The sequence below is a fragment of the Urtica dioica genome, chromosome 1 (assembly GCF_054948205.1).
Source record: "Urtica dioica subsp. dioica isolate 48M chromosome 1, U.dioica_male_clone48M_v1_H2, whole genome shotgun sequence".
NCBI classification, from domain to species: domain Eukaryota; kingdom Viridiplantae; phylum Streptophyta; class Magnoliopsida; order Rosales; family Urticaceae; genus Urtica; species Urtica dioica.
Window position 1 is genome coordinate 457,207 of NC_142756.1, and position 25,809 is coordinate 483,015.

The 25,809-nt window shown below is 39.4% G+C and overlaps 7 protein-coding genes and 2 non-coding genes across 9 annotated transcripts; 5 read left to right on the forward strand and 4 right to left on the reverse strand.

Annotated features, from left to right (window-relative positions):
- The first annotated feature begins 401 nt into the window (after nt 1-401).
- Nucleotides 402-2,025, forward strand: RPL3P (ribosomal protein L3 plastid). Its single transcript, XM_089616148.1, has 5 exons — nt 402-789; nt 857-1,066; nt 1,144-1,248; nt 1,321-1,434; nt 1,507-2,025. Exons 1-5 carry the CDS (start codon nt 499-501, stop codon nt 1,678-1,680), a joined length of 894 nt encoding a protein of 297 aa, XP_089472274.1. The 5' UTR covers nt 402-498; the 3' UTR covers nt 1,681-2,025.
- A 1,917-nt stretch (nt 2,026-3,942) lies between these two features.
- LOC149405960 (protein CLP1 homolog) lies at nt 3,943-6,343 on the forward strand. Its single transcript, XM_089617900.1, has 8 exons — nt 3,943-4,246; nt 4,321-4,389; nt 4,470-4,553; nt 4,642-5,022; nt 5,124-5,315; nt 5,586-5,821; nt 5,926-5,970; nt 6,121-6,343. The coding sequence occupies exons 1-8, from the start codon at nt 4,049-4,051 to the stop codon at nt 6,206-6,208; spliced, it is 1,293 nt and encodes a 430-aa protein (XP_089474026.1). The 5' UTR covers nt 3,943-4,048; the 3' UTR covers nt 6,209-6,343.
- A 375-nt stretch (nt 6,344-6,718) lies between these two features.
- Nucleotides 6,719-9,323, reverse strand: LOC149405961 (serine/threonine-protein kinase PBL36-like). The gene is made up of 6 exons (XM_089617001.1): nt 8,719-9,323; nt 7,997-8,307; nt 7,775-7,910; nt 7,563-7,702; nt 7,353-7,476; nt 6,719-7,274 (listed from the first exon to the last, which is right to left on the reverse strand). Exons 1-6 carry the CDS (start codon nt 8,951-8,953, stop codon nt 6,838-6,840), a joined length of 1,383 nt encoding a protein of 460 aa, XP_089473127.1. The 5' UTR covers nt 8,954-9,323; the 3' UTR covers nt 6,719-6,837.
- A 1,171-nt stretch (nt 9,324-10,494) lies between these two features.
- Nucleotides 10,495-10,567, reverse strand: TRNAA-AGC (transfer RNA alanine (anticodon AGC)). Its single transcript has one exon. It is a non-coding gene; the product is annotated as a tRNA-Ala (tRNA).
- Nucleotides 10,568-10,655: 88 nt separating this feature from the next.
- On the forward strand, nt 10,656-13,731 carry LOC149405963 (NADH dehydrogenase ubiquinone complex I, assembly factor-like protein (DUF185)). The gene is made up of 10 exons (XM_089616258.1): nt 10,656-10,928; nt 11,021-11,082; nt 11,566-11,709; nt 11,838-11,948; nt 12,020-12,224; nt 12,333-12,391; nt 12,552-12,604; nt 12,692-12,917; nt 12,999-13,107; nt 13,202-13,731. Exons 1-10 carry the CDS (start codon nt 10,733-10,735, stop codon nt 13,462-13,464), a joined length of 1,428 nt encoding a protein of 475 aa, XP_089472384.1. The 5' UTR covers nt 10,656-10,732; the 3' UTR covers nt 13,465-13,731.
- Nucleotides 13,732-15,605: 1,874 nt separating this feature from the next.
- On the forward strand, nt 15,606-16,490 carry TRX2 (thioredoxin 2). Its single transcript, XM_089619439.1, has 3 exons — nt 15,606-15,822; nt 15,923-16,045; nt 16,134-16,490. The coding sequence occupies exons 1-3, from the start codon at nt 15,673-15,675 to the stop codon at nt 16,266-16,268; spliced, it is 408 nt and encodes a 135-aa protein (XP_089475565.1). The 5' UTR covers nt 15,606-15,672; the 3' UTR covers nt 16,269-16,490.
- A 27-nt stretch (nt 16,491-16,517) lies between these two features.
- LOC149405965 (Plant invertase/pectin methylesterase inhibitor superfamily protein) lies at nt 16,518-17,764 on the reverse strand. The gene has a single exon (XM_089618463.1). The coding sequence runs from the start codon at nt 17,392-17,394 to the stop codon at nt 16,696-16,698; it is 699 nt and encodes a 232-aa protein (XP_089474589.1). The 5' UTR covers nt 17,395-17,764; the 3' UTR covers nt 16,518-16,695.
- A 1,399-nt stretch (nt 17,765-19,163) lies between these two features.
- On the reverse strand, nt 19,164-25,307 carry LOC149405966 (ATPase 11, plasma membrane-type-like). The gene is made up of 21 exons (XM_089620071.1): nt 25,202-25,307; nt 24,962-25,081; nt 24,773-24,871; nt 24,431-24,568; nt 24,187-24,321; nt 23,552-23,731; nt 23,188-23,424; nt 22,983-23,102; nt 22,779-22,898; nt 22,334-22,456; nt 22,147-22,251; nt 21,907-22,051; nt 21,311-21,475; nt 20,994-21,232; nt 20,833-20,865; nt 20,660-20,741; nt 20,413-20,573; nt 20,172-20,348; nt 19,910-20,092; nt 19,681-19,847; nt 19,164-19,581 (listed from the first exon to the last, which is right to left on the reverse strand). The coding sequence occupies exons 1-21, from the start codon at nt 25,256-25,258 to the stop codon at nt 19,485-19,487; spliced, it is 2,883 nt and encodes a 960-aa protein (XP_089476197.1). The 5' UTR covers nt 25,259-25,307; the 3' UTR covers nt 19,164-19,484.
- LOC149405967 (U5 spliceosomal RNA) lies at nt 19,318-19,431 on the forward strand. The gene has a single exon (XR_016301874.1). It is a non-coding gene; the product is annotated as a U5 spliceosomal RNA (small nuclear RNA).
- Nucleotides 25,308-25,809: the final 502 nt, after the last annotated feature.

A 25,809-nucleotide genomic window follows, 5' to 3' on the forward strand; every position in this document is an offset into this window, starting at 1 on the left:
GATGATTAAGTATACTTCGTTGGTATAACAAAATGAATTATTCATTTTTCATGTTTATAGCTTTTTTAATGAGGATATATAAAGTATAAACTTTTAGGATTGACAATGTATAGCTCTTAACACTCTCATAAAAGTGTGTTTTACTACCTTGATGCATATCAATGCTCTAAGCATTAATTTAATAAAAAAGAAGAAGTTATAATTGATTATTATATTATTGTAATAGACTTTGTAAACATGAGGGGTAAAAGCGACATCTAATTTTTCTATAAAAAAAACGACATCTAATTAAAACTTGAGAGGACCTGCATGATATTGTTTCCAACACTCCAGATTTGTGTCATTTTCGTGTGTTTTGAAAAAGTAAACGACACGTCGTTGTTGTTGGGTTTATGCAAAGCCACCAAAACCCTAACAAGCAAAAGAGTCGGCCTTAAGTGGAAGCTGGTAAGACGGTAGATAGAGGAGCATCTGAATCTGGGCGACGGTGTAAACGCCATGTCTGCGTTATCAAGAGGCTTGATTTCTCGTGTGAAGGTTGTATCGCCGTGGGCGTCGTCGGTTCTCCGGAGGTTCAGCTCCGATCCTGGAAGCCCGCGCGTGATCGAAGCGAAGACGCAAATCATGAGTCCGATGTCGCGGCGGACGGGGCTGATCGCCGTCAAGTGCGGAATGACTGCGCTGTGGGACAAATGGGGGAAGAGGGTCCCGATTTCCGTTCTTTGGGTGGACGACAACATCGTGTCTCAGGTCAAGACCGTCGAAAAGGAAGGCATATTCTCGCTGCAGGTGCGATTTCGTGTGTTGATGTCGGCTTTGAGTGTGATTTTAACGATTGTGTTGTGTGGTTAGTTAGATTGGGTGTGGGCAGAAGAAGGAGAAGCACTTGACGAAGCCTGAGGTGGGTCACTTCCGAGCTCAGGGGGTTCCCATGAAGAGGAAGCTCAGGGAGTTTCCCGTCACCGAAGACGCCCTCGTCCCCCTCGGCACCTCCCTCGGCGTTCGCCATTTCGTCCCCGGCCAGTTCGTCGACGTTACCGGCATCACCAGAGGGAAAGGATTTCAGGTAAACACGCTCTCATCTCAACTCAACACAACATGTGTTCACTTCCTTCACTTGTTGCTGTTGCTGTTGCTGTGAAGGGTGTTATGAAAAGGCACAACTTTAAAGGAGGGCCCGCCAGTCACGGTGCGTCCAAATCACATCGCAGCGGCGGTTCCACGGGGCAGAGGGACGCTCCCGGAAAGGTGTTTATAACAAGATCATAGACTAGACTTGTTGCCTAAGGAAGCATTACTGATTGGTCTCTGTGTAAACAGGTTTTCAAAGGCCGGAAGATGGCGGGGCGTATGGGAGGGAAGCAGAGAACGGTTCAAAACGTGTGGGTTTACAAGATCGACCCTGCTCGCAGTTTGATGTGGGTCAGAGGCCAGGTATGCCTTCTTCTCATCTCATCTCATCTCTTCTCGCCCAACAACACTGCATAATGCGACTGCTTTCCACAGGTCCCAGGCGCCGAAGGAAACTTTGTGTTCATAAAAGACGCTGTTTATAAGAAACCCGATATATCTCTGCTTCCGTTCCCCACCTTCTTTGCGGACGAGAGCGAGGACACGTCAGAAATACAGCCAATGGTCGCTGATCTCGGGGACACTGACCCCTTCATGGTGGCAGATTAGTCACCCGCCCTTTCCAGTAGTACACTTCACTTTTGATCGTTTTGCTTTTCATTGTCACATCGTTTGCACGGCCTCAGAGTCCCCTCAGTCTTTTGGTTAGCCAGCGACAAAGAGGGTGTTTAACAACATTCTTTTATTTTACCATCTATCCTATTTTTAGTTGAGAGAGAAAAAAAAAAGGGCATATAGTTATCATATCTTTGCTCAGATTGTCAAAGTGGCTGAGTGAGCTATACCATGTCTTGTATGATGAATAAAAGTCTGAGGAAGCTTTTAAATTTGGTCCGGGTGATTTAAGATTTTATTTTTGGGTCAAGTTGTTGCCCAAGCCTTGATATGATACAAGTCATGCCTCGTTGATCTCTTTTGTAAGCTACTCTTGGGTTCTGCCATCATCAATTCCGTAGTTAGATTTCATCTTGTAATTTTGTGACTTCATATCATGTTTTCTAAGCTAATTTAAAATTTCCATGATACAAATGAAATATAATATACCAAAAGAACGAGAGTTTCTGTTTAGAAATTTCACGAGCATAGTGTCCGCCCCCAGCTTTTACGATTATGAAGACTTAAGTCTTGATCGCCAACCACCTCATTATTAGTGCAATACTCCAAAGTCCCAAGTAGCGGAAGGGTCAGTTCCGCTGCAAGCCTCGTTATTGGTTCCTCGTTGTCAGACTTTTCTTCAACCACTAATGTGTGAACCATGATGGACTGAGAGCTGATTAGGCTTGATTAATTAGTTCGCGTAAGATCCAGAGTTTGAAAATAGCTTGGCAAGATTTCTTTAAGCCTATGATATTTTCTTCAGAATTAGGGGTGACAATTTCGTGTTCGTGTTCATTTCGCAAGCGTGTCGTGTTAATCGTGTTTGTAAAAATATTTGTTAAAATCAAATCCGACCACTTATTAATCGTGTTTGAAGTCTAGATTCAAACCCGACCGTTTATCTTTTTACATATCTATATCCGTTTAAATTAAATCATTTAATTGCCGTGGTAAATGATTTATTTAATCGTTTTAGACATTTAGACTCAATTAATTGTTATTAAATTATCAAAAACATGGTAATCATAAGAAAATAAAAATAGTTTTGAGAAAATAAAATATCTCAAACATAGTAGTCATAGAAAAATAAGAATTTAAAATACAATCATCCATAATAAAAAAAAATACATATAATTAGTAACCCAAGAAGAATACTTGAACTTTCGGATTGTACGTTCTTGTCATGTAACTTACAAGCAATGTTGCAAATGAAGTAGAATTTGCATAAAATAAAATATAAGGATATATTTTATTTCGATAATTTATTAGCTAGTTTACATCAATAATATTTAGTAAAGATTCAAATATAATAATGGAAGGGCTCTATAGCTAACTAGTCAATACTAAACTTAAGTTTTGCTAAATAGACAAGATTTTGTTAATTTTGCAAACTAGGCATTAGCAAAAATTAATAATGATCAAATATCTAATCTCTCTCCCTATTAACAATGAGTTTGTCTCTCTACTCCAATTTTTACTCTTCACTATGGCACTTGAATGCTGCGTCGTAGTCTCTCAGATTTATTCAGGCTGCATGTATATTTTGGACACGTATATTTTAATAGAAATAGTTAGTGATCAAATATATTTGATTGATACAGTGTGATTTATTGAATACAAAATTGCAAGAGATAATTTTATTTATATTTCTATCAATATAAACACCAACAAAAACTACTCAATTTAATTCTTCACTAAAATTTACTGCGTTATTTTTGGATTCAGAAGCGTGCATTTGCGGAAAAGATTTGCTATTTATTTTTTCTTCAGTTATTGAGAGAGAAAGTCAAATACAATTAGACTAATAATTATTTATAATAATAGAATAGCTGAATATTTTTTAAATTAAAATCACGTAAATGGTATAATTGGGAATGGAAATTTGATTAGATCGCCACATAAATGAAATTAGCTATTTTTTAAAATTAATTTAAACATTAGCTATTTTAAAATCAAAATGTTTCAAGTGGCCTAATTCATATAATTTTCATTGCAGTTTGTTTGTGAAATGAAATTGAGTTGAAATGAATAAGGTTATCCTATTTTTTTTTTTAAAGGTAGACATCTATGTCAAATTTGTTTGTTTGGAAATAATGCTACTATAAGGAAGAAAAAAACATGAAATATGAAATGAAAATGGGCATACAAGTCCAGCATTAGGCAAATAATGCCATCTATGCCCCATTTTATTTTTGAAACTCAGAATTTTGTCGGTCTAAACCTATAAACTTCGATTATTACTAAAGTAAAAGTAAGTTTTCCAATTGCAGAGTAAGTAGGTGTGTTATTTTGGGTCGGAGAAAATTGACAAATTACTAGTATGGCAACAGCAATGGCGTACGGCGGGTCGGCGTCGACGGTGCGGCAAGTGAAAGTGGAGAGAGAGAGTGAGTTGCGAGTGGAGGTGGGAGCGGAGTCGCCTCTCCGGCTCCGCGTGGTGAACGGCACGGCGGAGATCTTCGGCTCCGAGCTTCCTCCCGAAATCTGGCTCTCCTTCCCTCCCCGCCACAAATTCGCCGTACACTTCTGTTGTTTTGTTTTTCGTTATCTCCCGATCGGAATTTTGCACTCACTGGGTGTGTTGGGCAACAGGTTTTCAGCTGGTTCGGAGCTACTATAGAACTGGACGGTCAGACCGAGACTGATTACATTGCAGATGAGGTAAATTTGATTGATTTGTTGATTTGTTTCCGTCAAGACAAGAGAGAAGATGTGTGTGGTGTGTTTTGTGTGTGAATTAGACTCCTATGGTGAGCTACGTGAATGTCCACGCCGTACTGGATGGTCGACGGAATCGCGCGAAAGCTGGGCCTTCGGATCACACGGTAAAGAAAACAGAAAACAGAAAACAGAAAACAGAAAACAGAAAACAATGGGGTAGTGGTGATTGAATGGTTGATTGAATGGTTGCAGGGTCCGCGGGTGATAGTAGTGGGGCCCAGTGACTCGGGGAAGAGCACGCTGTGTCGGATGATTGTGAGTTGGGCGGCGAAGCAAGGGTGGAAGCCGACCTTTGTGGACCTGGACATCGGGCAGGGGGCCATCACGGTGCCGGGATGCATAGCGGCCACACCCATCGAGATGCCCATCGACCCCATCCAAGGCATCCCCCTCGAGATGCCCCTGGTCTACTTCTACGGCCACACCACTCCCAGCAACAACGTCGACCTCTACAAGCTGCTTGTCAACCACCTCTCCCTCATGCTCCACCGACAGTTCTCCGCAAACGCCGAGTTTCAGTCTGCAGGGATGGTTATCAATACCATGGGATGGATCGAAGGTGTCGGCTACGAGGTCTACTCCCCCGCCCGCATACACGCATTCTCTTTCTCTTCTTTTTTTTTTTTTTTTTTTAACTGTACCTTCTTCTTTTTCCTCTTTTCATGTTCTTGCAGTTGCTTCTTCATGCGATACACACATTCGATGCCAATGTGGTCCTGGTTATTGGTCAGGAAAAGCTCTATAGCATGCTCAGAGACGTTTTGAAGACCAAGCCTAATGTAGATGTTGTCAAACTTCAAAAATCCGGCGGAGTTGTATCCAGGAATGCCAAATACCGTCAAAAGTCCAGAAGTTTCCGCATCCGGGTAACTATTATCACTCTTGTTACACACTTATATGCAGGCTCTTATAATATTACAATATTTACTGCTTTAATGAAATCAGTCACCTAAGAAACTCATAACATATTTCTACACTTAAATAACGTGTTAATCTCATAGAAGAGACTCTTTAATTAATTCTACCCCTTAAAACACTAAATAGAAGCGTAACCATTTTGGGCTGTATAGTAGTCTCCATAATTCCCATTTTCAGTTGCTTATTGACGAGGAGGTTTGTTCTGATGTTTTGAGCAGGAATACTTTTACGGTCTGACGAACGATCTGTCCCCACATTCCAATATCGCAAATTTCAGCGATTTGTCGGTGTATCGAGTCGGCGGTGGACCCCAGGCACCGCGTTCAGCCTTGCCGATTGGTGCAGAGCCCGCGGCGGACCCAATGAGACTAGTCCCCGTGAATATCAACCAAGATTTGCTCCATCTGGTTCTTGCTGTTTCTTTTGCCAAAGAACCCGACCAAATCATCTCGAGGTAAATTATGATCAAGGACTTGAGTCTAGTAATTCAAACAAAGGACTTGAGTCTAGTAATTATGTATCAATTCTCAACGCTGATTGTATCTTTTTTTCTGACAGTAACGTGGCTGGGTTTATCTATATCACAGACGTTGATGTCCTCAGGTTTGAACTCTTTTGCAGTGATTGCTTATTGGCTTTTTGGACCGGCTTTTTTTTACTTTCGGTTGTTGGCATTCATAATCCATAAAATAATTGAAATAGTAAATTTGATGAAAGAGTTAGTAATATGTTTTTTGTTTGTATTGATGGCAGGAAGAAAATAACGTATCTGGCACCGTCTGCGGGTGAGCTCCCGGGCAAATTTCTTATTGTGGGAACCTTGACTTGGCTTGAAACTTAAGACTTTTTGTTGTACATAATGCTCTCCCATTGTTGACTATTGTATTTTTGTTGTTGACTAATTTGTTTTTATGAAATCTAGAAGAAATGAGATGCATGTTCTTTCAGAGTATTTTTAAGATCAAGTTTTATTTTACTATACTTTCATGAGTAGCCAGAGGTATGTAAGGTTGTTTGATAAAATGTCATGTTGGTTTGTTGGGATTATATGATCTCCCTAAGTTTTGGGAATCCGTTGCTTAAGATCTACAAAGCCAGCTAGTCAAAACTGATACCGCTCGTTGTTATTTAGCTTAACCACAGAGATGTTAGACCAACTTCTCTTTACCAAATGGTAAAGGTAATGATTACATAGTCCGTTGACCGAGCTTGTTACTTGGATATAATAAGAAAATTATAAGTTTTAAATAACGAACATATAGCTAACAAGTTTCAAGTTAATATTTAATTACCTCATAAAAAAAGTAGTTTTCTTGTTCAATTCTTATTAAATACTTATAAGAATGGTTTACACAGAGTTGAAGACGTCAAGTCTGTTACAAACAGAAAATGTACAGAGCTCTTGCTTGGATAATCATCATCATCATCATGTACATAGTACAACATACTAATCTAGAGTGTGGGGAAGAGTCAGGAAGAAGAGGGTGGTTTGTTATTATTAGGGAGCGGAGAGGGTGGTCGGAAGGTGGGCTGAGTTCGGAGGGAGCGAGTGTGAGTGTGAGTGTGTGGAGGGAAGTGGTAGGTGTGGCTGGCCATGTCCTTGAGCTTTGGGAGGGGCTTGAGGGCGTGGACCACCTCCGTCATGAGGGGCCGGGCCTTTGGGTCACGGCTCAGGCAGTCGGCCGCAATGCGCAGAGCCCTCTGCGCCCCCTTCACCGAGAAGTGCCCCTCCAACCGCGGGTCCATCAGCCGGTGGGCCCGCTTCTTGTCCCCCACCATCGGCTTCGCCCACTGCACCAGGTTCTGCTCCCCGTGGGGCCGGCTCTTGTCCACCGACCGACGCCCCGTCAGCATCTCCAGCAGCACCACCCCGAAGCTGTACACGTCGTTCTTCATCGTCAGATGCCCTGTCATTCGCTCAATCAACATCTCTTCTCTCTCTTCTTTTTATTTAATATTAATATATATGAATGACGAGTAATTACCGGTCATCACATACTCCGGTGCCGCGTAGCCATAGGTCCCCAGTACTCGTGTCGACACGTGCGTTTTATCTCCCTCGGGACCGTCTTTGGCCAGTCCAAAATCTGAGAGTTTCGCGTTGTAATCCTGCATATTATTTCACTCTCAAATTAGGAGCCAAAGAAAGAATGTAAATAACGTAAAACAACGAGACTCGGTTTATACGCACTCACCGCATCTAATAAGATGTTTGAAGTTTTGAAATCACGGTATATAACGGGTCTCTGAACGTCCTCGTGGAGGAAAGCAAGCCCTTTTGCAGCTCCGAGTGCAATCTTCATGCGAATAGACCAAGGAAGAGGCACCGACCCTCCTGTAAATAAATAACATGGTCACAAACCAAAATGGACACATATTGGATCTGAGAAAGTGACTGGCACCGTACTTCTGAAAAGGTGGTTCTCCAAACTTCCGCGAGGCATGAACTCATAGACGAGCAATCTATGATCTTCCTCGATGCAGAAACCAATCAGCTTGACCAAATTAGGATGGATAAGGTCACCGAGAAAGCTGATTTCGGCCTGAAAAGAAACACAAAAAACCACGATGGTGGTAAGAATAACGAGTGTCTAAAGAGAACAAAAGAGTTGGAATTGAAAGGCCGTACAAGCCATTCTTTGTGCCCCTGAAGTCCGTCGTGGTTGAGAGTCTTGACGGCCACGGTGAGTCCGGTCCCGGGCTTCACGGGAGCGGTTCCGTTCTCCTCGATCCAGCCTTTGAACACGCACCCAAAGCCGCCCTCGCCGAGCAGGCTCTCGGGCCTGAAATTCCTGGTGGCTTGCTTGAGGTCGCTGAACCCGAATTTGCGGAGCTGAGATGCAACTTTCAGTTCCTCGCTGTAGTTGGGCGTGGTCAAACCGCTCTCGGTCGTCGATGAAGCCACCGGAGTGACGATGGTTTTCTCGTTAATAGATTTATCTATTTCACAAGTAAATGATCATTCCCAAAAAGAGGGCAGCAAAAAGTGAAGAAATGACATGGTCTAGTCAGAAGCCACAGCCATAATAAATGTTAGATTTGAACTACAAAACATCAATCTTCTAAAACACAAGTACTCGGGAATTGATGTTACAGCACACCCTTTTTTTGCGTAGAAAAGTACAATTCATAAAATGGATTAATGGAATAAACATGATCTTTCATGAACAGTCAAAACAGAGGTCTATATTCATAAACCCCAGAAAATAATATGATTTGTAGATCAACATATTATTAAATCACACACACACACACACACACATATACATATACATATATATATATATATATATGTAATTAAATGAAACAGTAAAAAGTGGAAGCGAAAGGGATTGGATTGAATGAATTTACCAAAAGAAGCAGTGGTTCCACTCAAAAAGTTGTCAACTTTGGATCTCGAAGAAGGCATACAGTTCCTGAAACTCAAACTAATCCAACACCCACTTTCCACTTCTCCCAAGTCCCTTTTCTTATTCATCTTCTTCTTCAACTTATTATTAATATTATTATGACTGCTGGTCCTAACCTGGGATTCTTTCTCCTTCCAAGTCTCAACCTTTGTTGAAACCTCAGACCCAAAACCCATTTTTTGTTTTTTTGTTTCTTTCGAGAAACAGACTTTCGATGCCTCGATACAAGCTAAAAAAGAAGAGGAAAGTTGACAGGGAAGGAACTAAAAGGTTTAGCGATGGAAGGGTCAAAGAGGGATCAGAGATTCGAAAGAGATAAGAGATGAGAGAAGGAAGAAAGGAACGAGTGGGGAAAAAAAAAAAAAGCAAAGGTGATTGGATTTGGATATGGATTTGGAGTGGGAAAGTTGTTCGCTTTTCTTCTCTTCCATTAACGGAGGAGGCTGGGCGGGCAGGTTGGGATGGGGTGTTTGAAACAGGGGAGTCTCGGGCAGCCCGGGCAGGAGAGAGAACCTCTCTCATTTCATTGACCTTTCTTCCTTTGGCTTTACCACATTCCCAAACAATAAAATTAAAAATTAAATCATGCTCGCTCATGAGTCATGACCAAATAAAGGATTGCCCTTTCCCTTTCTCTTCATTAATATATGTATCATTTGTTTTTTTCATATGGTGCATCCAATATTCCCAATTTCTACTTGAGTGTATATTCTCCTTTCCATTCATAGAAATATTGAATACTAATATATCATGCCAATTATCAACTCCCATTATTTTATTTGCAAAAAAAAAAAAAAGTATGAGCATTAATGTACTAAAAAAAAAAGAAGCGTCGTATGTGGACCAATAGTAAGTAGGTACTAGTAGCTCTCAATGTATTGATCGTTTTTCTTTTGTTTATTGTTATTATGAAACCTCTTGCATTGTGACCTACGCTTAACATTATCATATTTAAGTCGGCTATCGCAACTATATTGCTCCAACCCCAAGTACTAATTGTTTTTTTCGCATGTCACAATCATGTAATGGTCTTCCACATATTTATCTACTTATCACTATCACTATCAATTTACACAATAATCAAAATAAAGTTCATTTAAAATTTGTCATTAATGGTGAGATTATACAACAACTTCATGAACTGCAAAAACAATGAGAGTTGAGTGCGGACTGTCGAGGTTAGAACATTGAGTGCAAAAACATATTGGTTGTGAAGGTTATGAGCCTTCGTTGATTGACTTGATCCTTTGCTCATCGCACTTTTTATTCTAATTTATTTATGGTTTCTTCAAACTTTTAATAATAATTGTTGATGAACACAAATTATTTATAGTAACTTTTAAATTGAAGATCCACCAACCAAGTTGAGCTATAGTAACTTCTCAGCCCGACGTCTTTTTAATTTAGTTTTCAAAATAGAAAGAAAATCCGACCTCCGTTCACGGACAAGATTCCGTAAACGGTTAATCGCCCCGGAATTATCCAATCTCCAAGCGTTCCAAGCTAGGAGTTTTGCAAAACGAATGCATTTTTGAAATTAGTTTCGTATTTCTTTGTTGATAATTTTACAATTGATTGATCAATTAATTTTATCACAAAACGAATAAAGTTTTGAAAATGTTATATTTTGTTTAATTATAGACATATCATATAATAAACAATAATTTATCTCATAAAATTGAACATGAAGTCAAATATAAAACATGAATTTGAAGAATGGAGATGCGGGGTATCGATCCCCGTGCCTCTCGCATGCTAAGCGAGCGCTCTACCATCTGAGCTACATCCCCTTCGTGCTTAAATCTCCCAATAGTCCACTTAGTTTATTCAAATTATTTTAAAAATCTGTCGTCGAATCGAACAACTTAATTCTTTTCAATAGACTTGCTTATCACTCGATGCCAGTTTTGGGTTTGCATTGCTGAGACACTGAGACAGAAAGAGAGTTCCGAACAATGCTGAGACGAGCGCTTCAACGAGCTTGTTCCGTTCCTCTTCATCGCCGCTCTTTGCTCCGAAAATGCTCTTCTTCTTCGTCTTCGACTTCGAATTCGCCGTCTCAATCTCCGATCGCTTCGCCCGTTGAGAAACCAGACCAACCGAGCCAAGCCACAATATCCATCGATCGTTCTGGTCTTTACAATCCACCTGGTACGTCCATTATCCGATCTATCTTCCCGACAAAAAAAAAAAAACTCCCTTTCTTTCTTCTCATCGAAGGTTCGACTCTTTTCCGTAAATAGAGCATTCTCATGAGGCTACTTCCGACTCTGAGCTCGTCAAGCACCTCAAAGACATTATCAAGGTTTCTGTTGTCTCTTCTGTTCGTATTGTGTTTTGTTTCGATCTCAGACTTTGCATTTCGCGTTGGTGCATAGTTTCATTTTTGTTTGTCATGTCCGCCAAGTGTTTGTGAAAATGATACTGAAACGCCATCAAGGACTTGACCTTTTTATTTTTATTTCTATTTTTTTATGTGTTACATTGCTTGCTTTATCGCTTTTTCGGGTATGGAAAACAAAAGAAGAAAGACAATCGTGTAGAATAAATTCACTTGTTGTAAATTATGCAAATTTTAGTTTAGAATTAGCTATAGAAAAATCACATTTCATCAATTATTTTATCCCTGGTATTTATTTTTGTAAGTAACCATAATTTGACATGACTGACGTAGGATTTTTTTAAATCAAGGGAGATATCATTGAGTTAGAAAATGGTTAGGAAAAATAAATCAGATATCTTTATTATCATTTGCCTGTTTTATATTCTTTGATTGTTGACATTTCAGTTCCGCGGTGGGCCGATTTCGGTTGCAGAATATATGGAAGAAGTTTTGACAAATCCTAAAGCAGGATTTTATATCACTCGAGATGTTTTTGGAGCAGAAGGTGATTTTATCACATCCCCGGAAGTAAGCCAGATGTTTGGTGAGGTAGTTTCTTTCTTCGTTTTACTCTCACTTTGCTATCTGATGCATCGAACAGAAGGATTTGTTTACCATTGCAAGATCATTACTTTTGTTTCTTACATTTTTTTTTTTTTTTCGTTTCTCTCTCTTAGATGGTTGGCGTTTGGGCTATGTGCTTGTGGGAACAAATGGGTGAACCGAGAAGAGTTAACCTAGTCGAGCTAGGTCCAGGACGAGGAACACTTATGGCTGATCTTCTCCGTGTATGTGGTTTCATTTTCGCTTTGATTTATTGTTCAAATCAGAGTGTTGAAGGACTATGTTGTTGATCCAGGCTGCATCGAAGTTCAAGAACTTTACCGAGTCCTTGCATTTACACTTGGTTGAGTGTAGCCCCGCATTGCAGAAGCTCCAACATAAGAAATTGGAATGCGTCGACGAAGATCCCACGGCCGACGAGGCTGATAAGAGGACTTTCAGCACATTAGCCCGAATACCTGTATCGTGGCATGCTTCACTGGAACAAGTTCCTTCTGGAGGTAACAAGTTCTTAAAGACTTGGCACTTTAGTATCATCCTCTGCCCAAAAAAGTATGAAATGTCACAACCTAGCTATAATTTTGTTTCGTCTTGGACCTATGTGCCAGTGCCAACCATCATCATCGCCCATGAGTTCTACGACGCTTTACCGGTTCATCAATTCCAGGTTTGTCTTTATTTGCTATTTTAGCTTTTGCGACTCACATATATATCTTATACACCACAAGTTTCCATGTAATCTTTCTGAGTGTCATTAGTGTTCACTCTTTCCTGTTAATTTGTTATATTATCCTTGTTAACTCTGTGGTTCCTAAATTACCTTCCAGAGGGCTTCTCGCGGTTGGTGTGAGAAAATGGTTGATGTCGCAGAAGATTCAACGTGAGCTTTCGAAAATGAGTTTAGCAAAATTTGTTGAGGCTCGATTCTGAGTTGATGTAATTTTGATATGCATAAAATATCGTCTAGGTTTCGTTTTGTTCTATCTCCGCAGCCCACACCGGCGGCACTCTATTTGGCGAAGCGGTGCTCATGGGCTTCTTCAAGTGATGAAATAAAGAAGCTCAATCAGATCGAGATCTGCCCACAAGCAATCGATTTGACTCAAAACATGGCAAAGAGAATAAGCTCCGATGGAGGCGGGGCCCTTATAATCGACTATGGCCTCAACGGACTTGTCTCTGATACTCTGCAGGTCCCTTACAGCCATCCATCACCTTTTGATGCTACATGCACATTGTATCTTCTAATCATGACACAGACATGCTAATTACAGGCGATTAGGAAACATAAATTTGTAGACATTCTCGACGACCCGGGATCGGCTGATCTCAGCGCTTACGTTGATTTCGATTCGATACGTCACTCAGCCGAAGAAGCGTCAGGTTCGTACATTCCCTTTTTTCCCGCTTAGACAAAACAAAAGAAGAAGAAAAAAAATACATCATGTATGTGATCTTGTTGTCGTTTTATTTACAGAGGACATTTCCGTCCACGGGCCGATGACTCAGTCGCAGTTCCTTGGGTTGCTGGGGATAAACTTTCGAGTGGAAGCGTTGCTGGAGAATTGCACGGAAGAGCAAGAGGAGAGTCTGAGGACAGGGTATTGGCGTTTGGTCGGGGACGGTGAAGCCCCGTTCTGGGAGGGACCAAAGGAGAACACACCGATCGGGATGGGCTCGAGATACTTGGCCATGGCCATCGTCAACAACAAGCAAGGCGTTCCCGCCCCGTTCCACTGACACACAACCCTGGCCTTCTGCTTTTAATAAGGTGTTCAAGCTTTTTGTTCCTTATAACTTATGTTTAATCTTTCAACTTGGTTGAACCAAAGGCATTAAATAATCAATTGAGGTTGAGCTTATTCCACTATGGTTTTTGTATTTGTTTCATTTCATCACTCGGAAAAGGCAACCTTCACATGTGGGTGTGCTATAGTTGACTTTTTTCGTATTAAAGCTGTCTATAATTTCAGACACTCAAATTATTGGTGGGAAGTTGACTTTACGTGATATAGTCATCCATTTAGGTGCACTTAATAACGGCAACAATGATTCGGAAAATGTCAATAATATACCTCATCATCTCTTCGCTTTTAATGTAGTGTCACCGACACCTTATCACAAACCACCCTCAACTTAATCGCTTATTACATAAAATAAAACTCTTATGTACAAACACTCTTCCAAAATCTTCCTTCCGTCCACAATTATTCTGACTTCTTTGTTTTAATTTTTTTTTTATAATACTAAAATACTTTTACTATATATTTTTTTTAATGAAGAAACTATAACAACTAGCCCAATAACTACCATATTTATTAAAATTATAGCTAAATTATTTAAATAATTAAAAAAAAATAGTACAACATATGTATAGGGAAACTTGATAAACCAAGCTTATGTATATGTCTCAATTATGTGATGCATGGTCATGTCTTAATTTTTGCTATTTTTTTTTAAATAATTTGGCTAAATTTTTTACGTTGGAGGTTTGAATGGGTTATATGACTAAATTCCTTTTTTTTTTTAATTTGAATATTTTAAAAAAGAAACCATTTAAAGATTTTTGGAAAGGTTAAATAATATTTTAGGTGTTAAAATATGACAATATTATATTTTAATATCAAGCATGTTAGTTTTTATGGGCTAAGAGTTAAGAGATGTAGCTTAAGTGGTGAGTATCTCCACTCATATTTAGGTTATTTGGTATTTTAAGATCCAAAAAGTGGAGAGAAAAAGGTTTACAATGTTTGGATCTTAAGCTATATATGAGCGTTAGGTATATCATATATAATATAGAGGAAAACAATATATTATATTTCCAAGGATTGAAGTTACCATAAAATTGCAGTGAAATTATGTTTGTCACAAATTGCCTATAGATAAGTTTCTTATTTATAATTAGCAAAGATAAGCACACGAAATATTATAAAAATTTATAAGCAACTAATCCACATCAAATTCGTTATTCGCTAAATAATAAATATTTAATTAATTATAATTAATTAGCCAGTAATTCTATTAAGAACATTTAATTGATAATTATGCTCAAATAACTCCCTCCCATTAAATAATTAATGGGTAAACTACGTATCAACGAGTAAATTCGAAAAATTAATAAGTACTGCTTATATTAAATATTAATCACTGGTAAAATGTTATTCGATTTATGACATATAGTGTTTGAGTATTGTATTAACTTCATTCCATGCATTAGTTTTTTTAGTGTTAAGAAAACGATAATTTCTTTTGAAGGTGTGGTCTATAAATAGATTTCAAAATCAACTAGTTCATTTTTCCTCTTATTTATAACTATGTCATTGAGTGCTAATATACATCCTCGTTGATATATTTTCACCCGAGCTATCCTCAACCTTGTCCTGTCGCGGTTGTTTTAAAAGGTTTGTTGTGGACCTCCATGCGCTTCTTCTTTCTATTCAGTTCTTCGAGCTCGAGAGTTTCTTTTTTGGCCAACTTATCTTTGTATATACTAAAATGCCAAGTATTTGTTGTAGTGATGAAATACCTATAAGATATATTTGGTCCCTTATAGAAGACTTGTTATAATATGGACTATGGATCCAAGAGAAGATCACCTCATAAGAGATCTTTTCATCTCAGCGGACGTGAAGAGGGTGTTATTTAAGAGGCTCTCTTCCTTGTTTAAATAAAAAGCCAAAGCTCAAGATATCAATCCTAATTTATTAGCATTTGTATTTCTTGGCACGCTAATCATTTTCGCATCGTGACTCTGTCAGACAATATCATGAAAAGATGCCTCTTAGAAGAATCAAATGATGAAAAAAAAAAACTTATGACCAAACGCTGCCGTTTAGAAGATTCAAACGGCACCGTTTAGATAAAGGAAATCCAGATGAGAGGGAACTGCGCGTGACAGAGGAGAGGAGAGATTCAGCCCGACTTTTTTTTTCAATTGGTTAAGAAAAAATGGGAGGAATTCTGTCATCGGTCTTCGGCGGAGCCGCCGCGGCGGAGGAAGGCGATTCGTCGTCTTCTACGCCATCGCGAGTGGTCGCGTTTCACTCATCGGCGCGATGGCAGCTTCACTTCAACGGCTCCAAGGATTCGTCTCGACTGGTTGGTGTTGTGCCATCACTTTTTATTTTGTCTCAGATGAAAAAAATGAAGATCTGAGATTCTGAATGTTCCTTTTTTCTCTTTTATCCGGCGATCGAAGCTGGTTGTGGATTTCACGGCGTCGTGGTGCGGACCGTGTAAGGTGATGGCGCCTCTGTTCGAAGGAATGTCGGCGAGGTTCACCGACGTTGACTTCGCCAAAATCGACGTCGACGAGTTGTCCGTACGTCTCATTCGTCTTCGATTCCTTACTGTGTTTTGTGTGATTCTAGTCTGATATTGTTGTTGTTTCTGTGGTGGTGATGGTGAAGGATGTGGCGCAAGAGTTCGGAGTTCAGGCTATGCCGAGTTTCGTGATGTTCAAGAGAGGGAAAGAAGTGGACAGAGTTGTGGGAGCCAAGAAGGACGAGCTCGAGAGGAAGGTTCTCAAGCACCGATCGGTTTAAATCCCTCTCTCTCTCTCTCTGTTGTTGTTCAGATTCATTTCATAAATGGTCTCTCTTGTGCCATACTTTGGATATCAGCTTCTTCACCAATATACAAGGTGGTGAAAGTGTTGTCTTTTGCTTCGGATTATAAGATCTGAATTTGTTTGTGGTCGAAACTTTAACACGAGAGTGAGCTTTGAATTGCAAAATGAAGTGAACAAAAATTGTATTCAAACACAAGAGAGTTATTCTTCTATGGTGTGTGTGATTTTGATCTGGAACCTGGCTTGTGCTATGGGAGTCGAAACCCATAAAAAATGCATGTGCTAAGAAGAAGCCAACAGATTTAAGATCATGCGTGTCCTGTTATTTCATTGAAAATACAGGTGATGATGGATTAGATTACATTGATGACAAGTAGTGTAGTGTTGGGTGGAAGGTGAGCCTATGGTTGAAGCAGGATTTGGACAATGGAAGCAGCGATCTGGGAGAGGCGGCCGAGAAGCTGGTTCTGATCGGCGATCACGGAGCTGTTGGCGGAGGAGATGGTCTTGGCGCAGGTGGAGGCCTGCTTGGCGGCGTCGGAGATTCCGTAGCCGGCGAAGCCGAAGTGGCCGCCGGTGAGGGCGTCGATTGCCTGAGGGAGGGTGTACTTGACGAGCGGGATGTAGAGCTCGGCGCAGTAGGCCAAGGATTTCTCGACGGCGGCCTCGCTGGCCCCGGACTTGAGCACCGCCCTTATGGCCTCGAGGGTCTCCGCGGCCTTGGCCAGCACGATCCCCGTCATCACCTGAGCCACCCCTCTGAGGTCCGTCACGTCACTCATCGCAGGGCTCGACTCCAGTGACGCCACGCACAGCTCGCTGTACGCCGTTCTCTTGCACGTCTCCTCCACCAAACTCCACTTCCCTTCTTCGCACACTGTGACTCCTTCAATAACGACTAGTTCTACTTCCAACAACAACAACAACAACAACAACGCACACCGTATTGCTCCTCTCATTCTCATTCTCTCTGTCTGAATTCTGATGGAGAGGAGAGGAGAGAGAGAGGGTTCTTTTTCTTCTTTCAATTCACGTGTTGTTGTGAAAGTACTTCCTTTATTTGTAGATCTCCTTTTCTGAGTCATGTGAATTGTGGTCATATAAAAAAAGCAAAGAAAGGTGTGGAATATCGACAGCGTCGCAAAACAACAAGGCGCTAAGGCATTTTGCTGATTAACTTTGCGTGACTCTGAGTTCACACTTCCAAGTTTGAAGAGCAGAGCATCAGTGGTTAAGTTAAGTGAGGTTGGGTCTACTCAATTAGCCCAGGAGTATATTTGTTCTTGTATTCCCTCGAGTCCAATAATTCGAAGCTTCTAGTTTCTACACACGTGTCCTTACAACATCCTTTTGCCGTTTCCCTATTTACTTTTGTTGCTTCTCTTTTGTTCCTATGTTTTTGTTTTTGCCATCACGCGATGCTATCCCATTTTTCTTCTTTCTCATTCTATATCCAATACTTTCATTTCAAATCTCATGTTATCTTTTCCTTTTAAAGTATGTATATTGTTGTCCATACAAATTATTTTCATGCCTACTCTTTTTTTTTAAAGGGTTTTCATGCCTACTCTCTGAACTTGTATATCGAAAATAATATATATATATATATATATATATATATATATATATATATATATATATATATAATTTTAGTAAAGAAAAAATATCTTTAGTAAAGAAAAAATATCTTCAATTTGAATGTACCACGTGAAGTCCAAAGTAGCAAGACACGATATTTCATTTCTTAATTAGTTTCATTAATCAAGATAACGCCACTCACCACACAACATGTAACAAAACAAAAGGCAACAAAAATATTATTGATTGCATCATATTGGTTTCCATTAAACTATTTATTTGAAAAGAGTGAGACTTAAAGCTCAACTAGAGATGAGCATTGTGAGGATGCGTATCCGAGTCACAGCCTCTGAGACGAATCAGAAGACGCCACGTCAGCAGGCTTATGCGTTTGGTTTATTTCCGCGTGTATAAATATCTTGCGTCACACGTCTGTTATGTATGTAATATATTTTGAGTTTTAGCTTTGAGCGATCTTGTGTAAAACACTGTGAGTTCTTCTGTAACAATCGAGAGCCTGTTCTTGGTTGATATTTAGAGAGAGAAAGTCGCCATTGTAAGAGAATCATCTTCTCCGATTGATTCTCCGGCAAAGAAGTGTGTGAAGATCGAAAGCTTGTAATCAGACTGAATATAGTGGATCAAGGACGCCCTAGTCCTGTGCTTGGATGTAGAATCATATCGATTCGAACCAAGGATAAATCGCTGTGTCTTTTCTTCATGTTTTCTTCGATTCTTGTATCGCAAGTTTCTCTCGCGCGATTCCTGTTTTTTGCTAAATCCGGTTAAGTTTTCAATTCGATTATCTATTAGATCTCACAAGCATCCTAACGAGAGACAGCCTTGGGTTTTCAGATCAGCTCATGAGCTTTTAGGGTCATCGTGAGTCGCACAGCCTTGGGTTTGGTGTTTTTTTGGCATATGTTTAAGAGACTTATGTCATTCGCCTTGATCATCACTCCTGGATGAGTTTGTGGAAGAGCAAAGACAAACAAAAGAGATAGCATCACCACAACAATATTCATATCTATTACCACCAAAGCTCTTCATTTTTTTTTTTTTTGTGTGGAGAAAACTTAGGGTTTGATATTGTACGAAAATGATGTGTCTTTGTTTCAAATTGTTTGTGTATTTATAAGGAGTTTTGTGATGTATATGGTCGTGTTTACTTTGTTCTCGTTTATTGTTGGAATAAATCCTTTTTTATTACGTTGATTTCTTTTTTGTTTACTTCTTTTTTTAGGACCAACGTTCATTATTATCCTATTTAATTCTTACGCTGTGTAAATTGTAATAACCTTCTTTATTTCCTTTTGAATATTACAAGGAATTGTTTTTTAAATATTTTTTACTGAAACAATCAATCCCACATGGAAACAGTACAAGGAGGGATACACTAGTCAATTAACTATAAATACACAACTTCTCAAGATCTATTTTCAAGCAGCCATGTGATGAGCACAAAGCGAACTATTCTTTCGCCTTTTACTAAAGAATACCGTGTGTTCGTCACAATTAGTGGCATACTCCAATTTTTTGAGGTGTTTCTTCTATTCCAATAGAAGAAACTCCACAAATTCTAGTATCAAATTTGGAAGCTGGAAATATTGCGTTAGACTGTGTGAGCTTGTTTAATTGTGTGGGCATCAAGGCCTTTCAGTTTAACCACTGACTCCACATATTCTTTCACCGTACTTGCCTCTCTCAGCCTGTAAAAAAAAAAAACCAAACCCAAGTCCATAAATAGATAAAAATAAAAAAATAATAAAAAAAATAAAAAGTAGCGTGGCTTGAGAAAGTGAAGTGACCTGGCAATCTCGGCTCGTGCCTTGGCCTGTTGAGCCATGTGATTGAGCTGCGTGTAAAGTGCAGGCTCGGTGTCCGGCGGTTGAAGGCCGTGGAGAGTGCGCTGCGCGTGAGCCCATCTCAGCTCTCGCTCCTCCTTCCCGAAATCCTTCTTCCTCGTAAAAGCTATCTGCAGTGCAATGGCGTGAGTAGAGGGAGAGAGAGATAAGGCAATAGAAAGGAATTGCGTACTCGGTGCTCAATGACGAGGTCCCAAGCTCGGCCGCTGAGGGAGTATCGCACGAAGAACTTGATGGGGTCGAGAGCGAGATAGCACACCAAGTTGTAGAGCCACACCACTGCGGCCCATCCCCAACCCATCCCTTGAACCCCGGCAAACCGCCAATTCGCATACACGCTGATCACCGTCGCAATCTGCCCACTCTCACACCTTGCCTTGTCAATCAACTCTCATTTTTACAGACAATCATTTTACTATTTCTCCCAAACTTACAAGTTGAGCAACCACGAAAGCAGCAAACAGCAAAAGAGCAGGAGGCTCCACGAAAGACCAGCTGCGCGAGCGAGTCACGAATATCAGGGCTTGGCTTATCGTGCTCACTTGAAGGTACACCGCCGCTGCTACCTTTCTATCGTCCCTTCTCTTAAGGCTCGACACCCCGAATAGCTTCTGTATTGTTTTGTCGAATTAGTTCCCATATCAAAGGTTGAATCGAAATCGAAAGATCTCTTACAGGGAACACGTCGGTTTTGTGTGCAGCCCAGAAGAAAATGACTGTCATCATGGCCAAGTAAGTGCCGAAAACGATTCCTGTCGCGAAGATCTCTCCCAGCTTCCAACGATCTGGCATTGGAGATGGTTTTACTCTGTCCTTTGATATCGCCATGATGGTACCTGCTTTTTAGTGTGCCCTTGTCTTATCATGTCTTGAAATATGTTGTTGATAGTTGTTACCTAATAATGAAATGAGTAGAACATACCGTCGTTAAGGATAGCGATGATGAGAACCATGAAAGGCGGGAAATCAAACTTCCATATTAGAGCTAGTAACATGAAACCAAGCTGTGTGATCAAGTAGAGGGATAATATTTAGCCAGAAGAAAAGAAATAATAGAATTTTCATAGACAAAAAGAGACAAACATAATTAGTTACCACGATGCGAACTGTGATGGAAACAGCGTAAATCTGTAACAAGACAAGAGTTGAAAATGTAACTAAATTAAATTAAACTAAACATAGTGTGTGTGTGTGTGTGTGTGTGTGTGTGTGTGTGTGTGTGTGTGTGTGTGTGAGGGAATAGGGTAGTGAGGTACGGTGTAGTTTTTCATGCGTTGGAAGATGGCGCGGCTGGTGAGCAGGGCGCAGACGATGAGAGTGAGTCCGGAGTGAGACAAGACAATGTCTGAAGCGGTTTGAGCGGCTTCGGTCGCGCCAGCCACGGCTATGCCGATGTCTGCTTTCTTTAGAGCCGCACAGTCGTTCACTCCGTCCCCTGTCATTCCACATATGTGCTTCCCTGCCTGAAGCCGTTTCACTATTTCGTATTTGTGCTCTGAACCCACACTTATTATTCATTGTTACACTTTTATTATCATTCAGGAGGCACAATTTAGTATTTGATGGATCGTACCGGGAAGAACACTAGCGAACCCATCGGCCTTTTCAATGAGATCATCGAGGGGCAAAACAGCGATTGACTCGTCTTTCTGTTGACCTAACAAAGCCGATGAAGGATACATGTTGGTTCCCATTCCCAAACGCCGACCCGTTTCCTTTGCTATTGCCAGTTGATCGCCTAAAAATATATTGCATACAAATTTGATAAAAGAGGGAGAAAAATAAAAAACTCAATTGACCATTTGAAAAAAAATATCATACATCATATTTCTTGTGTTGTTTAAACAATGCTAAGATCATACATTCTCTTTTAAAGTCTATCACAAACATCCCATGCGCTTGGGGCCAAATGAGTACAAGTCTAGTCGAGTGTCCTTCTCAAACAAAATAAGATACGTTGTTTAAATTAAATATATGGCTAGTTTCTTTTTTCTTTTGAAATTCGTAGGCAGTTGATTATTTTATTAATAACAGTTTATTTAAAATATACCATGTACGATAAGTAGGTCTCCATTGGTGTCGAAATAATATTCTCTTCGAGAGCTTCACGTTGGTCATATCAAGTTTAATAAAAATGAAATATCAGGAAAAAGAAAAAGATGAACATGCCTGTGATCAATTTGACATTGACTCCAAGGTTCAAGGCCCTTTGAATCATCTCGGCGCTGTCATGTCTGGGCGGGTCAAACAGAGGCAAAAGGCCCATAAATTCCCAAGCCCCGCCCGGGCTCTCCTTTTTCCCTTCAGGAACTTCCTGTAGGAAGAAAGAAGAAAATATGCACAAACCTATCAACAAGTCCTCATAATAAACGTTCTACTCAAAAACACACTCTTTGGGTTGATTGTTACTTGATAAGCCACAGCAAGGGAACGCAGCCCTCGTTCCGCGAATTTTTCGATCACCAAATGAACTCTGCGTTCGATCTCCACTCCATTGTGCACAAGATTCAAAATCTATGAACCAAAAAAAAAGGTTTTGATTTACTACATTTGACATTTAAAAAATAAATATTTGATGGAGTCTAAAATAAGCTACCTGGTCCGGAGCGCCTTTGCTTACGCGGTGCATTTTACCTTTGGCATCGATATACGTCAGAGCTGCTCGCTTATCGCTCGGGTTGAACGGAAGGAAATGTACTTCTTGAATATCCGCTCGAGCCTATTTAACACAAAGTGATTTGTTTTTAATACAAGCAATCATAACATTTATGTTTATCAAAAGCAACTCTTTCGATGAAATCTAATTTTAACATTAAATTACTCATAATAACATCAAATTACTCTATAGGTTGAATAATTTAATCTAATGGTTACTTCCACGATTCTTTAAGTTCGATGCAATCTAATTTATTTTATTTATAAATTTTCTTAATACGAAAATTTTATATTTCAATGAAATCTGATATTGCCTTCTAACATTTATTCGTTTTAGTTGACTCCTGCGAAAAAAGAAAGAACTTGAATCATAAAGGTTATAGCACCTCCTTTGGATCAGCCAGCATTGCTATAATTGCAGTGTCAATGGCGTCATCATTCTCTAAGCGCGAAGCTCGAGCCGCCATTAAAAGTACTGTATCCGCATCTACTCTTTTGTCAAAAACCTAAGAAAAATTAAATAAAATAAAATCAAGAAGGTACATAGAAAAAAGACTAAACCGCAGAGATATGATGGAGAGATCGAAAACCTCAATGAGATTTTTGTCAACTGAAAGCTTGTTGAGGGTGAGAGTTCCGGTTTTGTCACTGCAAAGCACGTCCATTCCCGCCATTTCTTCGATGGCCGTCATTCTTTTAGTAATGGCTCCCTTGTAGTTTATGATCGGATCAGAAAATCGGAAAGAGATCAATTGGCCAAGCATTAATGAGAAAGCTGATGAATGTTATTAGAACCTGTTGAGACAATCTATGGGAACCGACGGCCATTGTGATGGACAAGACTGTGGGCATGGCGATGGGAATTCCTCCGATGAGGAGAACCAAGAGATTGTCGATTCCGGGACGGTACGGCCTTCGCTGAATCGGATACATCACGATGATCTCCATTACTATTCCCACCGCTATTGAGCATATGCAGAAATTCCCAATAGCAGTCAACACCTGTTTCTTCCACTCATCATAAAACAAAGTCTATTGGTAAGACCATCATTATAGAAACTGCGCTTAACTTGTTGCCTAAGTAGGTAATTTTAGAATATAGAAAACGAGAAAAGAACAATGAGTGTTCAAAAATAACGTTTTTCTTTTTCTTTTCAACCTCTTGAAAGTGTCCTTGCTGGTTAGTGGAATCAACAAGATGGGCAGCTTTGCCAAAGAAAGTGTGAACGCCGGTGGCGATAACTAGAGCCTCGATCTCTCCTTGCTTGCATGTCGAGCCGGAGTAGACTCCATCACCCGGCCCTTTCATCACCGGCAACGATTCTCCCGTCAGTGCACACTATAAATAAGTAGGCAAATTTATCTGTCATTGATTTACGGGAGAGCTACGCATGATCACCTTTTTAGAAATCGTAGTTCAGATTCTAGCTAAGTCATCTAAGAACTAAGAAAATACCCCAAACTATGAGAATATGTATGTGAAAATAAGGATTTCAAATCACATATTCGAAAACGGGGAAATTAAGCATTTAGCGTATTTAACATTCGACATTAAAATTCTATCCTAACTATCTTAAAATTAAGAAAAAACAACACATGAGTTAGGCTATATATTTAATATTTGAATAATTGAGCTATAAGTTTGATGGAAAGTAGTCATTAAACTATTTGATAAAGACATGAGAGGATTCTCTATAAGTAGGACAATGATATTTTCTGTAAAATCAGTTCGGTGTATTTCTCACATAAATCGTTCAACGGAGATTACTTGGACTAGAGTGCAAGTTAAGAAACCTGATCAATTTTCAAGGGGTCGCCGTCGAGCAAACGAGAGTCGGCGGGAACTATGTCTCCAAGCTTGATGCTTATTATGTCTCCGGGGACCAGAATCGATGCATCTACCTCGACCCACTTCCCGTCTCGAAGCACCTGAATTTATTAGTATTATTATCAGATTATTCCTTTTTTTATTTATCTTTTTTTTTAATCTTTCGGTCCTTCAAAAGACAGTAAATTTTAGTTAGTTAGTTCAGCACACCTTGGCTTTGGGAGCCAAAATGGCCATGAGAGCGGCTGCGGCGTTACTGGCATTTTTCTCTTCTATGAAACTTATGCTTGAGTTTATCAATAGCAATATAATTATACCAACAAATTCTTGCCAATCCGGAGATTTTCCCTGAAAATATAATACTTGGATATTAATGGTTGAAAATACAAAAAAAATAATGAAACAAACACAATTAATATTTCATTTGATTAACGTGAACATAATGTCATTTACATTCGATGTATATTCTATTCCGTCGAATTTACTCACAAGGAAAAAAAGAGCATATTTATGACAATAATAATAATAAAATAAGAAAACAAATAAACAGACCCCTCCATTTGCGAGAGAGATGGCCATAATGGCAGCAGCTTCCATCACCCATGACAAAGGGTTCCACATAAACCCTAAAAACTTTAACAACTTGCTTTCCTACGAAGTATATAATAAGAGAAATTAATAAATAAAATACAAAATATGAAATAAAAAAATTTACATGCTATATCTCCTTAACTATACGACCTTTTTTTCTTCGAGCTTGTTGTGACCAAAAATGGACAACCTTTCTTTAGCAGCTTCTGAGGTGAGTCCATGTTCGTTACATCTCAACGTCCAAAACACTTCTTCTAAAGCCACGTTTTCCTAAAACAAAACAAGTTCATTTACGAAAAATAAAAAAAGAAAGAAAAAAAAACGCACATAAACAAAGCTATGGATCATGGATGGTTAAGAAACCAAGATACTGTGTTAATTTGCAGCTACCAAATTCACAGCTTCCTTAACCACCGCCTCTAAATCCGCTCTATTCTTCTCTCCCATATTTACTTGGGTTGGGATTCCGGGAATTATTTATAAACGGAGAGCAAAGGTTATAGCGAGCGAGAGAGAGAGAGAGAGAGAGCAGAGTTCTCTCCTCTTTTGTGTTTAATATTATTACACTGTTTTGTATATACTCTCTCTCTCTCTATATATATATATATATATATATATATATATATATCTAAAAGCTTGATTTTTTTTCTGTAGCCTCTAGGAAGATCTGATTCTGTACTTTTCCAGGTAAAACTCTTCTTCTCTTCCATTTGTTTGGACACGAGAAATACAGATATACTGATACGTGATACGTGTGCCTTTGATGCGCTTCTAATGACCATTATGCCCCCGGTTTTCGTAAAGTAATTATGTAACGTTAATATGTTGTGACATGCAATGTATCACAATACAACATTTCATATAACTAAAACGATCGACATTGATTGAGCTGAGCTTCCCTCAATTATGTAATAATTTTGTTTATATCTTCTTTTTTAGGCTTTGATTTATTATTGTAATGGTATAAAATGAATAACTCAAAAATTAGTAATGGTATT